This window comes from Aspergillus mulundensis (genome assembly GCF_003369625.1).
Source record: "Aspergillus mulundensis strain DSM 5745 chromosome Unknown scaffold_3, whole genome shotgun sequence".
In the NCBI taxonomy this organism is placed as follows: Eukaryota; Fungi; Ascomycota; class Eurotiomycetes; order Eurotiales; family Aspergillaceae; genus Aspergillus; species Aspergillus mulundensis.
In genome coordinates, this window is record NW_020797891.1 from 3,425,286 (window position 1) to 3,438,697 (window position 13,412).

At 56.2% G+C, this 13,412-nt stretch overlaps 6 protein-coding genes across 6 annotated transcripts; 5 read left to right on the forward strand and 1 right to left on the reverse strand.

Moving 5' to 3' along the window:
• Positions 1–641: 641 nt before the first annotated feature.
• Positions 642–2,399, forward strand: DSM5745_04542 (MFS transporter; the record flags this gene model as incomplete). The annotated part of the gene is made up of 4 exons (XM_026746558.1): positions 642–815; positions 892–1,321; positions 1,377–2,251; positions 2,295–2,399. The coding sequence occupies 4 exons, from the start codon at positions 642–644 to the stop codon at positions 2,397–2,399; spliced, it is 1,584 nt and encodes a 527-aa protein (XP_026605554.1).
• A 1,031-nt stretch (positions 2,400–3,430) lies between these two features.
• DSM5745_04543 (uncharacterized protein) lies at positions 3,431–4,332 on the forward strand (the record flags this gene model as incomplete). Its single annotated transcript, XM_026746559.1, has 2 exons — positions 3,431–3,562; positions 3,607–4,332. The coding sequence occupies 2 exons, from the start codon at positions 3,431–3,433 to the stop codon at positions 4,330–4,332; spliced, it is 858 nt and encodes a 285-aa protein (XP_026605555.1).
• A 503-nt stretch (positions 4,333–4,835) lies between these two features.
• On the forward strand, positions 4,836–5,643 carry DSM5745_04544 (uncharacterized protein; the record flags this gene model as incomplete). The annotated part of the gene is made up of 3 exons (XM_026746560.1): positions 4,836–4,970; positions 5,029–5,280; positions 5,335–5,643. The coding sequence occupies 3 exons, from the start codon at positions 4,836–4,838 to the stop codon at positions 5,641–5,643; spliced, it is 696 nt and encodes a 231-aa protein (XP_026605556.1).
• A 2,590-nt stretch (positions 5,644–8,233) lies between these two features.
• DSM5745_04545 (SGNH/GDSL hydrolase family protein) lies at positions 8,234–9,572 on the reverse strand (the record flags this gene model as incomplete). Its single annotated transcript, XM_026746561.1, has 3 exons — positions 8,234–8,780; positions 8,826–9,370; positions 9,417–9,572. 3 exons carry the CDS (start codon positions 9,570–9,572, stop codon positions 8,234–8,236), a joined length of 1,248 nt encoding a protein of 415 aa, XP_026605557.1.
• A 495-nt stretch (positions 9,573–10,067) lies between these two features.
• Positions 10,068–12,602, forward strand: aguA (alpha-glucuronidase; the record flags this gene model as incomplete). The annotated part of the gene is made up of 1 exon (XM_026746562.1): positions 10,068–12,602. The coding sequence occupies one exon, from the start codon at positions 10,068–10,070 to the stop codon at positions 12,600–12,602; it is 2,535 nt and encodes an 844-aa protein (XP_026605558.1).
• A 500-nt stretch (positions 12,603–13,102) lies between these two features.
• DSM5745_04547 (uncharacterized protein) lies at positions 13,103–13,412 on the forward strand (the record flags this gene model as incomplete). Its single annotated transcript, XM_026746563.1, has 3 exons — positions 13,103–13,117; positions 13,165–13,348; positions 13,396–13,412. The coding sequence occupies 3 exons, from the start codon at positions 13,103–13,105 to the stop codon at positions 13,410–13,412; spliced, it is 216 nt and encodes a 71-aa protein (XP_026605559.1).

Consider the following 13,412-nt stretch of genomic DNA (forward strand, 5'->3'; position numbering starts at 1 on the left):
GTTGGCCAACAAGTGAGACGGACAATGCGAAGTGCCTGAGACGCGATATAACATTGGCTTTTATCACCCGACCAAGCGCCATTCGATCCGTCAAGGTATTGCTACTTCCTCAGCGTCGATCCCGCTAGTTTCAATGCCGATTCTTTGATATTTCTGGGCTGGAGGCTGGGCGGATGGGCCTCTAGTGGAAAGTGCTGTTGGAGCTTGTCTGGGAGTGCGTTTAGGGGCGCAGGGGAGAGGGACTGGCGGGGAATAGACAACTGTGTATATCAAGCCACTTCGCCCAGCAATCCGGCTTGGAAATCCAATCAAGGCCGCCGATGCAGTCGGAATGCAGCACAAGCCAGTCAGCACTGATCAGGCACCAATGACAGCCCCGACAAGGTTGCATTGTGACACGCTGTGGGTTGCCCTAACTGCTCTCAGTCCCACGGGGGCACTTGATTGGCTGCCAGCCGGTGATAAGCAGATGCCCAGCGTTGGAGAGGAAACAACCAAGGTTGATCGAATGCACGGCAAGTCAGCTCATCTTGCAAGGTTCGATGCTGCTCGCCCTTTCCTGCTCCTTTGTTGCCCCTCCCCCTCCTTCCCTCTTCCCTCTTCCCCTCCCGCGGAACACCCTCACCACCACACCACCCACCATGGACGTGGAACATTCTCCCAACCCGCGCGCGCCAACGCCCGATAAGAACGCTGACAACAATGCCCCCTCCCTTTCCTCAAGCCGCTCCGCCCTCGAGGCCGGCGACACCGACATCCTGGGCGGGGAGAAGCTGGACGCGGTCCTCACCGCAAAAATGGCCCTGGTCAACGACGTGCGTGGCACCACCGCACCATACCAGCGTCTTCCATATACCCATATCAAACCCGCTAACCACTGCTTGAGGCCAGGCAATCGACGAAATCGGCTTCACCCCCCACCAAGCCAAGCTCTTCTGCCTCAATGGCTTCGGATACGCAGTCGACTCGCTGATTCTCCTTCTCCAATCGATTGTCGCGACGCAGGCGATGCTCGAGTTCCGGCCGGCTTTCGATACAGGATTAACCATCGCGGTGTATGTGGGGATGCTGGTTGGGGCGCTGTTCTGGGGCTTCTCGGCGGATGTGATCGGGCGGCGCTTCGCGTTCAATGTGTCGCTGTTCATCTCGTCGGTGTTTACAATCGTTGCGGGCGCGTCGCCGAATTGGATTGTCCTGGGTCTGTTTACGTGTCTCAGTGCGTTTGGGGCTGGGGGAAATCTGGTGCTGGACACCGCGGTCTTCTTGGAGTACCTGCCCAGTCGGCATTCGTGGTTGGTGACGCTGATGGCGGCGTGGTGGGGTAATCATCCATATACTCCTGCAGGTGCCCTGGCGCAATGGGCTGATTGATATAGGCGTCGGGCAGTTGATTGCGGGTTTGATTGCGTGGGCGTTTATGCCGAATTTCTCGTGCGCTGATGCGGCTTCTTGCACGTACGACAACAACCAGGGCTGGCGCTATGTCTGGTATACCTCGGGCGCATTTGTGTTTGTCCTGTCGATTCTGCGAGTCACGGTCGTCCGACTGCAGGAAACGCCCAAGTTTTTGGTTTCAGAGGGCAAGGACGAGAAAGTGGTTGCGGTGCTGCAGGAGATTGCGGCCAAGTATCAGCGCCCGTGCAGCCTCACCATGGACCAGCTCAGGGCGCTCGGAGAGACCCCAACGCGCGCTTCTGGTACTCGCCGTTCGTTCCAGATCATCTTGGTGTCGGAGCTCGGTTATCACCTCCGCGGACTGTATGCGACTCGGAAGATGGGCCTGTCGACGAGCCTAGTCTGGCTGTCGTGGCTGCTCATCGGCCTGGCCTATCCGCTGTTCAACGTTTTCCTGCCCAAGTATCTTGCGTCTCGCGGTGCTGAGTTTGGCGAAGACAGTCCGTACATTACCTGGCGGAACTATGCGATCACCAACATGTGCGGCATCTTCGGTCCCATCCTGGCTGGCTTCATGTGTCGCCTGCGGTGGTGCTGGGGCCGGCGAGGCACCATGATCTTTGGCGCGCTCATCACGATGGTCTTCTTCTTCTGCTACACGCAGGTGCGCACGGCCGATCAGAATGTGGCCTTTACCTGCATCATCAACTTCTGCCTCAACATTTACTACGGGACGTTGTACGCCTATACGCCCGAGGTCCTCCCATCCGCCCATCGGGGCACAGGCAACGGCATTGCGATCGGACTCAATCGGATCATGGGGATTGTCAGTGCAGTGGTCGGCAGAGAAGCAGATGTAAGCAATCCCACTCACTCTTACCGGTCGCTAACCCCCATAGACGAGCACCTCGGTCCCGCTGTACATCTGCGCCGCTTTGTATATCGTCATGGCCATCATCGCCGGGGCCTTTCCCTTCGAGCCGCTCGGTCGGCGCAGTAGCTAGAGTTACTTGTATACTAGCGATAGACTTGTTATCATCAGTACAAGCCCTTGTCCGTGACATCGTCTAGATTAACGATCGACGTAGTCAGCTCCTCTGCCTGGATCTTGCCGGCCTGTAATGCTGCAAAACCGCCAGTGGCTTCTCGTGGATCGCAACATTGAACACCGTCCCTCCCGGTTGAGGCTGGACTGCAGCCCTGTCCAGTCTTGGATCAACAACGAGATCGACCACTGACCACCGGTCCTTACCAGCTGGAGCATCAAATCACCAACCTGATCGGGCCGTCTGACCTCTTTGAACTCCAACGAGATTGAATCGCAATGGACGCCCGAGGTCCGATGCGGTCAGATCCCACTTCCGCGATTTCCCGCTGATCTCGTGGCCGAGCGTTGGGTTCCTTTGTCCCTGGGTCCGCCGGTAAGCGATGGATGTCGATTGGGTGGGAGTGATACTGTGGCTTGATCTGTTGGAGGCGCACGTATTGGACCGCTTTCACGGTCGCCCTAGGAAGGATGCAGGGAAACTGCTTGAGCACTTGCGCCATTTACATCGTTGCTACCATACTGTCCCATTGATTCGAGGTTCCATGGGTGTTATGATGGTTCTGGTCCCCGGTTCCCTTCACAGGGCCCATCCAGAGGGCAAATGCCGGCATCACATGCAGATTCAAATTGGTCCCAATCCCATGGCCCGTGTCAGGCTGAATGTGACCAACTGATTCATGGAGGTGGCACGGCCTAGCTCAACTCCAACCCGGGTTGGACTCTTTAGACAAAGCGCGTGGAGGACGGATCGGTTGATGGACAACTGCTTTTTATTCAAGAACCCAACGCCACTTCCAGTATTGTTTTGGCTGGGGAAGCCAGGCCGAGATAGACTAGAATGCCTAGAATGCCTAGAAGTGCACAAAGAACCGATTCCCCTCCATAAGATGCGCAGAGGGTCACTGGGAGGCCGAGGGATCCCTCTCCTGGCGGATTCGTATCCTTCTACGACATTCACACGTCGAATTGAGGCAAAACAACACCGACATGACCGACATCTCTTGCCGCGGTGCCCAACCGGCTCTTGAAGCGGCCAAAGTCCTAGATGTCGCGGGGATCGCCCACGTCTGTGTCGGCTGGCTGGCAGTCGCTCTGCTCGCATTCGATGCAAACCTCGGGGTAAGTACGTCCAGTGCATAGTTCCCGGCGCTGACTCCCACCAGGAAGTCGAGCTCGTCGTCCGCGACAAGGACTTTGCAGCCGCGCGGGCATCGTTGGTCCAGGGGGGATTCCGTCTCTGCGAGGACGCCCAGTGCCGGGAGCTCTGTGACCGTCGACCTCCCCCCCTCGAGTCCCAGGAGCAGCTCTTCTCCCTGAACGAGTGTCAAGACTTTTTCGCCCCAAACGCCTCCCACCTGATCGCCTCGGCCCATTTCCACCTCGGCGCGCAGTACAGCCAGTGCACCGTTCTGTCCCTGTACAAGAAGAGCGAGATCCTGCGGTGGATTCCCGTTCTCGAAGACGATCCCGGAAAGGATGACCCCAGCCTCATCTGGCTTTCCAACGATGCCCCCCGGCTGCCCCCGGCACGTCCCGACGGACCTTGCGGCCCATGGAGGCACGCGCAGGCGGTTCGACTGCTGAGCCCGGCGGCCTTCTGCGAGCTCCTGCTCTTCCTATACTGTCGGGACTGCTCGCACGTCGGACTCCGTCAGTTTAGCTGCCGCGCAATGTTTGAGCGTTGCGCCGGCCACCAAATGCGCCTCGACAGGCGGTTGAGACCCGATTTCCAGGAGGTTTGGGAGTCGATGGTGGACTTCTTCGCGCATAAGATAGGCCCCAGGGATCCCTTCCCGGCCCTGCATGCACTTCGTATGCGCCTGATCGCGGCCGAGGAGATTCTGTATGAAGAGATGCCCCAGGTCGACGAGGATGCCATCCGTTATTGAGGCCTTGTTCTAGCTACTGGTTGAGACTCCCGTTCCAAACACTCCATGCTCGTTGTTCAGGTTCTTGTTCCCACTGGAAGCATTGTAAGCCTTCGATCAGTATTCACGGCGAGACGTTGTTGGTCCAACAGCAGACAAACAACCTTTGTTGGCCTCTCGCTGCGCTGTAGTCTTCATCCCTTTGTCTCTTTCATCCAGCCTTTGCACCGCGGGGTATATCTCAGCCGTCTGCCCTGAGAATTCCCCCAAATCTTCCATTCTCCCATCGATCCCGCGATTTGTCTTCCCACGCCTATCGTACAACCACCGTCCTCCATCGTCGTCCTCCATCCTACCATCGTCCTCCACTGTCGTCGTCCTCCACTGTCGTCGTCCTTCACTGTCGTCGTCCTCCATCCTACTGTCGTCGTCGCCCATTCTTACCGTCGTCATCCGCGTCCCTTTCCACACAAACCCTGTCGTACCCTCTATCGATCGCGATGAACGCAAACACCACTAGCAACATGCGCTTGTCGGCAGCCACCTGGAACGTTGTGCAGGCTCTGTCCAGGGTGCCCGCTTTGGCAGGAACCATGGTCATGGTGTTTCCGGTCAATGCCATGAGCAACCGGGTGTTGGGGTCGGAAGAAAACGCCCCTGTAAGTGCCACCTCTTTCATTCGAACATGCACGCTTCTAACCGGGGACCTTGAACTAGACCATCCATTTCCTCGTCCAGCGGCCGTTGGTTTCCGTCCCGCCCGTCTGCAACGGTGGTCCGTATTGGCTTGATGCGCCGATCATGGAACAACTCATGCAATGGAGGTCGATCGTGATGAAGAGGTTCAAGGAAGACCCGTTGCTCCAGGCGAACATCACCGACCGGAACCTGTTTAAGCCTATCCGAGACCACGATGACCGGCTGATTTATGACGGAGTTTGTTATTTGAGGTTCCTGTGTGTCGACCAGGTAAGGGTTCCTCGGTGTCCGCCACGGCGCCCTTTTACTGACAAGCTGTCCCAGGTACTTGGCGATATGCGCCGGGCGGATACAATCACTGCGGCACAGATCCCATTCGTCGGCCTGAAGGATCTTCTGGTGCTGGGAATCCAGATCGCCGGCTGTCTGCTACCGACGGACAAGAACGACAACACCGGATACGCGATCGACGTGTTGGTGGGAAGCCTGGCTTCTCTGTCCCCCGACAACGTCGTTAACCTGAGCGAAGACCAAAAACACGCCGCGCGTCACTTCGTGAAGATGCTACAAGGCTCGGCCTTTTCGACCGAAAAGTGGGAAGCTTACCTCGGGTTGAATACGTCCGACAACTAGGAACGTTCGCTTGTTGGTGGTCTATTGGAGTTGGGTTGACGGAATGGGTTGCTCACCTTGACCGTTGAGATCAGGAATACTATGCTAGATAGACCAAATGCATCCATCGCTTCTCCGCTTGACCAACCCTTTGGATCCTCGTGCCTTGCGCACTAGTAGTCGTAGACCATCCCTACCCATTCACCTCAACGTCCTGCGTGGAACTGCGGACGCTGGTTGCGGCACGAAGACATAGAAAGATCCTAGGCCCAGTGCGTCAATCGAGTTCGGTAACGCGGTCGGTGGTCACAATGCCAACAACTTCAAAATAATCATCATGGAGATGATTTCCGACCGGGGAGTTGCTGAGGAGGGTTCCTATTTTGTCCCCAGCACGACGCAGCACGAATGCTTGAGTCGCTCCTTTGCAGCTTTCGGTCGCGTTGTCGGTGCCTTTCATGTGGCCAAAATCATCCACCTTGCCATCTCCTCGGTCCGACCATGGCGATGCGCATCCCTTCGCGTTGGGCTGCTGTGGTGGTTATCGTCTACGCAACATGTGGAGTGATTGCGCCCGCGACCGACAGGAGGCGAAGCTCAGGTTTGGAATTGGAGATGTCTCGCAACAGTCGTGGGACTGCGCCCGATCGGCTCTAGGGCTATAAAGACACTGATGAGTCGTATGGTGGCAGGAGATGCGCTATTGTAGAGCAAGAGGGCGTCTCCGGCATGGAACTGACTGACTGAAACAGACGGTCGCTGTCTTTGGGGTTGATGCGTTCTCGGTCCCTTCCATTCTCCGATCGTGCCAGCCAGCTTGCAAGACTGCTCCTACCAATATTCACGGGGAGTGCGTGTTGCCAATGTCGTTTCTTGACAGAAGTCTGGGGTCGCAGCTTCGGTGGCCTTCCAAGTTGTTGGGGCATTGTGCACAAGCCGAATGTATTCACATCTTTCTCGCCTCAGCACTCTAACCAAAGCAGAGACAAATTTGGCCGAACATCCCGGAGCCAATGCTCAGGAAGCTCATCCTGTAGTGGCCCAAGTTGCCGGGGATGGCCGCCTCTCCTGTGGCCGGGTTGGTCTCCGGTGTGCACAATGGGCGTGCAACACCCAAACTCCGCAAACAATGAGCAGCGCACACTTTTGTCTTGTACAACCTAGAGATGCGACCGTGCGATTCAACGGAGGAGACGCAGATAGTCTTATCTGTGGTGGCAGGTGGTATGATTGCCTGGAAGAATTGTTTGAAGCCCTTGCTGAAGCTTTTAGTGACAGCCATCTGGCGCTGAGGCGACCGTGCGAAGGTCGACCAACACGCGGCAGAAGAGCTCTTCAATCCGTACTCCTCGTTGTGGAACAAGGTGACCAATACGAGACGCTTCTGCCCTAACCATGGAGGATGTTCGAAGCTCCTAGGAGACTGCGCAGTGTTTGATGTTATGGACTTCTCACGCCAGAAGAAACCCGGACAGCCAGCTCCCGTTGACTGTGGACTGCCGTCTTATCGCGGAGGCAACAGAGGCTGCGAGCATCGCTCAACTTGTGGATGTTGAATGTACCGTAGTCTCCAGTATCAAACCCTCTCTGGCATACTATGGTACCCTGCTATGATCGCCCAGGCTGAGCTCGGCGAAGGCGTCACCATCTGACGAACATCAGTAGGATTGCCAAACAAGATCGAATTCTCGCTCCAACGGGGAACATCTCTAGCTGTATTTGTGCACTCTGTGTCTTCTCAACCGTTGTGCCCCTAATCCTGCCCAGACGCACGCAGGCTAAAGGCAGAGGAGCATCGGCGCAATATTAGCGACCGCGAGCTTAGCGCTCCGACCTCGAGGGGTTTAACAACTGGGCTCTGGCCAGTATCGTCTACCTGGATATGCAGGAACTCCAGTCGATCAGTGGCGGGGGTAGTTAACTCACCTTTATCATGAATAGCCGGAGTTGGTGACTATCGTCGGGAGGGTTCTCATCTGGCGAATGCGACCGACAGCAGAGAACGCAACCTGCAGCAGCGCTTCCCAGCATCATCCTGCTTTTGACTGTCTGCGGCTGAGCTGCGACCGGAAGTTGAGGCCAGCATTCTCCACAGACAGGGCTATTCGCCTATCTGATCATCTTGATGCTGTTCCCGAGAGAGTCAACGGATATGGAAATATCTTCACGCACTGATTGTACAGGGCAGATGTTGCTACTCGGCTGGGGCTTGCTCCTTGTTCCAGGTTAATCCACGGAGATTGCCTCCCGTGATGGCGACGAGTATCCGTTCCCTATCTAACCAACAGTGAGTGCAATACAAAGAATAAGATGTTACAAGGGCAATAATCACTCACTATCCCGAGGCCGGCGTCATGTCACGGAGCGTGAGTGTCTCGTTGCCAGCATTTTCGCCCGGAATTTATGCAGTGTGACAGGTGCATTTGAGCTTCAAGTCCGATATGACTTGCAAACCCGCGAAACCAGTTCCGCCTTGGGTCACAGAGTGAGTGCGAGTGTGTACATAAGACGCCTTATCTATTTCACCTCTACTGCCCCAAGATGGAGATGGTGCAGCAGACGGACGGACAAGAAAAGTAATATGTAAATCTATTCCAGCGCGCAACTGAAGCTATCGCCGAAAGATCTCGAGATCAAAGCTCGCCGCAAGCTCTCTATAGGCCGCCGGGTTCGGATGCAAATGATCCCCCGAGTCAAACTCCGGTTTCAGGGCATCCCCATCCCCAATAAACGACGCAAAGTCAAGGGTGTGGTCGAAAGGACTCTCATTCAGGATCCACTCATTGACCTGCAGTCTTGTACGCTCGCGTCGAGAATCTCCATACCCACTGTTTGCAAAGGGGGTGATGGTTGCCCCGATAGTGACTAGCCCGGTTTCCTTGCAGTCGCGGATTATCTGGATGTAGGCATCGACCAGATCATTGAAGATTTGTGTCTGCGTTGAGTCGTTCGTGGCTGCCATGCCGATATCGTTGACACCCTCGAAGATCATGACATATTTGACGCCCTTCTGCCCGATGGCGTCGCGGTGGTATCGTGTAATTAGGGCCGGTCCGGTTTCATCCAGAAGCACGCGATTGCCGCCGGCGGCCTGATTGTTGACCGCGACGTGGGTCACTTTGTTCTGGTACAGGCGTTCGGCGAGAGCATCGGGCCATCTTCATCGTCAGTTCAATCTCATCTGCGGGCACAACGTTGCTTACCGGTTGTTCGCGTTATCGGTACTACCCCGGCCATCGGTGATGCTATCACCAAGGATCACTAGGCCAACCTCTCGCTTCGGGGCCCATGCCTCAACCGCGCTGATGAGATACCATCGCTCAACACTCGCATCTGAGACGGACGGGGCGTTAACTTGGTCGCCTGTTTCGAACCACGATGTCGTCCGACTCCCGGGGTGGCCGGTGATATTAACTCCTTTCTGACCTTCTGCGCTGTAGATGGAGATAGCAATGTTCGTCAATGCAGGGACGGGATAGTCGATAGGGTCGGAATAGACTATTTCACCGGGTGGAATCGTCAGAGAATCGGCACCGTCAAAGGTCAGGCCCTTGATCGTTGATGTATCAATCTCTCCGACTCCAGCCACTCCACCTTCCGGCAAAGCCACGGACGCCGCAGTGATGGGCAGGTCCGTCAGCCCGAAGAGGTTTGAGAATTGAAAGCGCAGACGCTCGGCCCCAACTGACACACGGACTGTTTGACGCAGAGTTGTATTCCTGAATTGGAAGTCGGCGCTCGCTCCACCCTGTCGACCGTTAGTCTTGAGCCTCACGAGGGATTGAAAGCCATACAAAAGGACTTGGAGGAAGATTCGAAGGCTGGACTTCCTGCGTAGTTGCAGTCCATGTCGCCAGCCAATGCTTGTCAGCAGTCCGCGAGGTAGTGGGCAGACCGACAGCAGACACAGTCCAAATGGCGCATGCGATGAAGGACTTGGTGAGTCTCATGGTGCCGATGATCTGGAGACGGTGGTCAAATGCCCTGAAGGTCACTTCGTCGGTCGCTCCTGCCAAGTCGTATTTATAGGGAACCCCGTCCCCTCGGGGTATCTTCCTCCGTCATATGCCTCATCCATCGAGCTTCTTGCGTTTGTGCGGGGTACCTCGTTGAACAGTCCACGGCTATAAGGAGTGACTGATTGTCGCTTGCCGTGAAGCAATCCCACGCAGTTCAGGCTAAATGAAGGAATCCCCGATCCCTACCCCGGCCTCGCTGCTACCCCGCACGCCAAACATGGAGAAAGTGGGTTTCGGCCAATATAGCCTGATTGCATGCATTCGACCGTCCAAGTATGGCAAAACATCGACACGGAGCTTGGCCGCGGACCTCAAGGGTTGGCAGAAGTGGCACGATTCGCGTCTGTGCGCAGGCTTTAAAAGGCCGGGCAGATGGAGGTGGCTCACTACTCACACCAGATTTCCGAGTGACAGAGGGTTCTCAGAATGAAGATTGCGCTGGTGATTGCGTTTCTAGGCCTTGCTGTCGCCGAGGACGGGCTGGCTGCCTGGCTGCGGTATGCGCCTGTCCCCAACGCAGAACCCTACCACAACCATTTGCCATCGGTAATTGTGCCTCTGAATGCAACACAGCAAAGCCCAGTGTACACTGCTGCTCGAGAGCTACAGGACGGCATTGGTGGAATATTTGGCAAGCGACTCACCATCGAAGCGGACACGGACGACCAGACTCTGCCAGCTGTCACTGTGGGCACGGTCACTGCATACGCGGAAGAAGGCGGCGACATCTCTGGCTTGCCCGATCTCATCGAAGACGGCTTTTATCTCGAGATCTCATGCGGCAATGTCCTAATTCTTGGACAGAATGAGCGCGGGGCCTTGTATGGGACGTTCCAGTACCTCGAGCGACTGGCTCAAGGGGAGGTCTTGGACACCTCATTCGCATCCAATCCTGACGCGCCGATCCGATGGGTTAATCAGTGGGATAACCTGCAAGATGGCGGGACGCATGGGAGCGTGGAGAGAGGCTACGGCGGGGACTCGATCTTCTTCTGGGATGGCCAAGTTCGCGAAGACCTCACGCGCGCGGGCCAGTATGCGCGCCTGCTTGCATCGATCGGAATCAACGCGGTCGTCGTCAATAATGTCAATGCCAACGAGACGATCTTGACTGCCGAGAACATGGATGGGCTGGCGAGGATTGCGGATGCTTTCCGTCCGTATGGCATCCAGCTTGGTCTGTCGTTGAACTTTGCATCACCTCAGTCGCTCGGCGGACTGGACACCTTTGACCCGTTGGACGAGGAAGTCATCACCTGGTGGGAGGATATCACTGACGAGCTCTACGCGAGAATCCCCGACATGGCCGGGTATCTGGTCAAGGCCAACTCGGAAGGCCAGCCAGGGCCCTTTACCTACAACCGAACGCTGGCCGATGGAGCGAATCTCTTTGCGCGCGCCCTACAACCTCACGGAGGCGTCATCATGTTCCGTGCATTTGTCTACGACCACCAGAGTCTCAATCAGACGTTGGACTGGAAAGCCGACCGGGCCAATGCGGCCGTTCAGTTCTTCGACGGTCTTGACTCGGAGTTTGAAGACAACGTGGTGATTCAAATCAAGAACGGGCCGATTGACTTTCAGGTCCGCGAGCCGGTCTCGCCGCTCTTCGCTCACTTGGCCCAGACGGGCAGCGCAGTTGAGCTCCAGGTCACGCAGGAGTACCTCGGACAGCAGTGCCATCTGGTGTACCTCGCGTCGATGTGGAAGGAAGTGCTGGACTTTGACCTCCGCGTTAACGGCAAAGACTCGGTTGTTAGCGATATCGTCAGCGGGAAGAGACACAATAATACACTGGGTGGCTACGCGGGTGTGGTCAATGTCGGTTTGAACTCGACCTGGCTAGGAAGTCACCTGGCCATGTCGAATCTCTACGCCTACGGAAAGCTCGCCTGGGATCCATCTGCAGACTCGGCGGAGATGTTGCAGAGGTGGATCAAAATGACCTTCAGCCACGATCAAGAGGTCGTCGATGTAATCACGCAGATGTCGATGGAGTCATGGCCGGCGTACGAGGACTATACCGGAAACCTGGGTATCCAGACCTTGACCGACATTCTCCTCGGCCACTACGGGCCCAATCCAGCCTCGCAAGACGGCAACCCTTGGGGCCAGTGGACACGCGCAGACGCCGACAGTATCGGCATGGACCGCACCGTGTGGAACGGCACAGGAAATGCAGGCCAGTATCCGGAGGAAGTGTACGAGATGTACGAGAACATCGAAACGACACCCGACAATCTGCTCTTGTGGTTCCACCATGTGCCGTACACCCAACTCCTCAAGGGTGGAAAGTCGGTGATTCAGCACTTTTACGACGCGCACTACCGGGGAAGCGCGGTCGCCCAGACTTTCGTCCCGCTGTGGGAGAGCCTCAAGGGAAAAATCGACGAGGAGCGGTTTGACCATGTGCTCTTCCGGCTGGTGTACCAAGCAGGCCACTCCCTCGTCTGGCGCGACTCAATCACGACCTTTTATCACGACAAGTCCAGCATTCCCGACGAAGCCGGCCGAGTCGGAAACCACCGGTATCGCATTGAGGCCGAGGACATGGAGTTGGATGGTTACGAGCCGTATCTTGTCAGTCCGTTTGAAGCGGCGAGCGGCTCGTACTGCATCGTCACGGCGGACAACTCAACGGAGGGCCGGGCGTCGGTGGCCTTGACGGTGGAGTCAGGAACGTACAACGTTGCGGTGAATTATTTCGACCAAGCGATCGGCAACTCAACATGGCAGCTGTTTCTGGACGACGACTTGATAGGAGAGTGGAAGGGCGATCTGGAATATATTCTCGGTCGGGCGCCTTCCCCGTACATTGATGGGCAGACAGCGACGCGGATCACGTTCAAGGAGGTCTATGTCGAGAGTCGGAGTACACTGACCATCGTCGGAGTCCCGGATGGCAAGGAGCCAGCGCCCGTCGATTACATCTCGATTCTGCCCGAGGGCGTCATTGACTGATTCGCTGGCCATCCTGAATTGTGGGCTGATTTGCAGAGGAAGAGGAAGCGGAAGAGGGAAGAGAAGCGGTCATGTGACAATGGCGGGCCCAGGTTATTCCGGATTGGAAGCGGTTAGCGCGTAGTCAGTCATAATGATGTCACTATTCCAGCACAGATGACGTAGTTGGCCTGTACCTGCATCCTTACACGGTAATGGCAGCAGTGAGCAGTGTCGAGAACATGGCAGCAGCGTAGATCATATCAGCCGCAGGGAAAGGGAGTTGAGTGACTGGTCGGTAACTAAACCATTGAGAGAATGACGTAGGACCCTGGTCTGGAACCAGGCTCTCGATCTTGAAGCAGATCATGATGACGATCCAATGACGAGCTGGACGCCTTCATCCACGCATAAATAGCAGCTTGATGGCCCTCGACTTCTCTCCCTCATCATCACAACAAACACTCTCACACTGCAATCTACAACAACTCAATCAACCACTTCGACCACCAACTTTCGCAATGGAGACCGTCAAGGTGAGCAGCTCTTAACTCTTCAATCATCCCATCACTAACCCCCCCAGAACGCCGTCAACTACGTTTCCGAGTCCGTCCAGGGCGCCGGGGCCTCTGCCTCCAAGGAGACCAACAAGAACGTGGCCAAGGACAACGACGCCTCCCTCACCTCCCGCGCCACTGCCGCCAAGGACGCCGTCGTCGACAAGAAGGACGAGAAGTCCCACGATGCTAAGGCCGATGTCCACAAGGGTGCGTTCTGTTCATCTTGACCCAGACAAGGTACTAACGTTGCACAGAGGCTGCTAAGAACTAA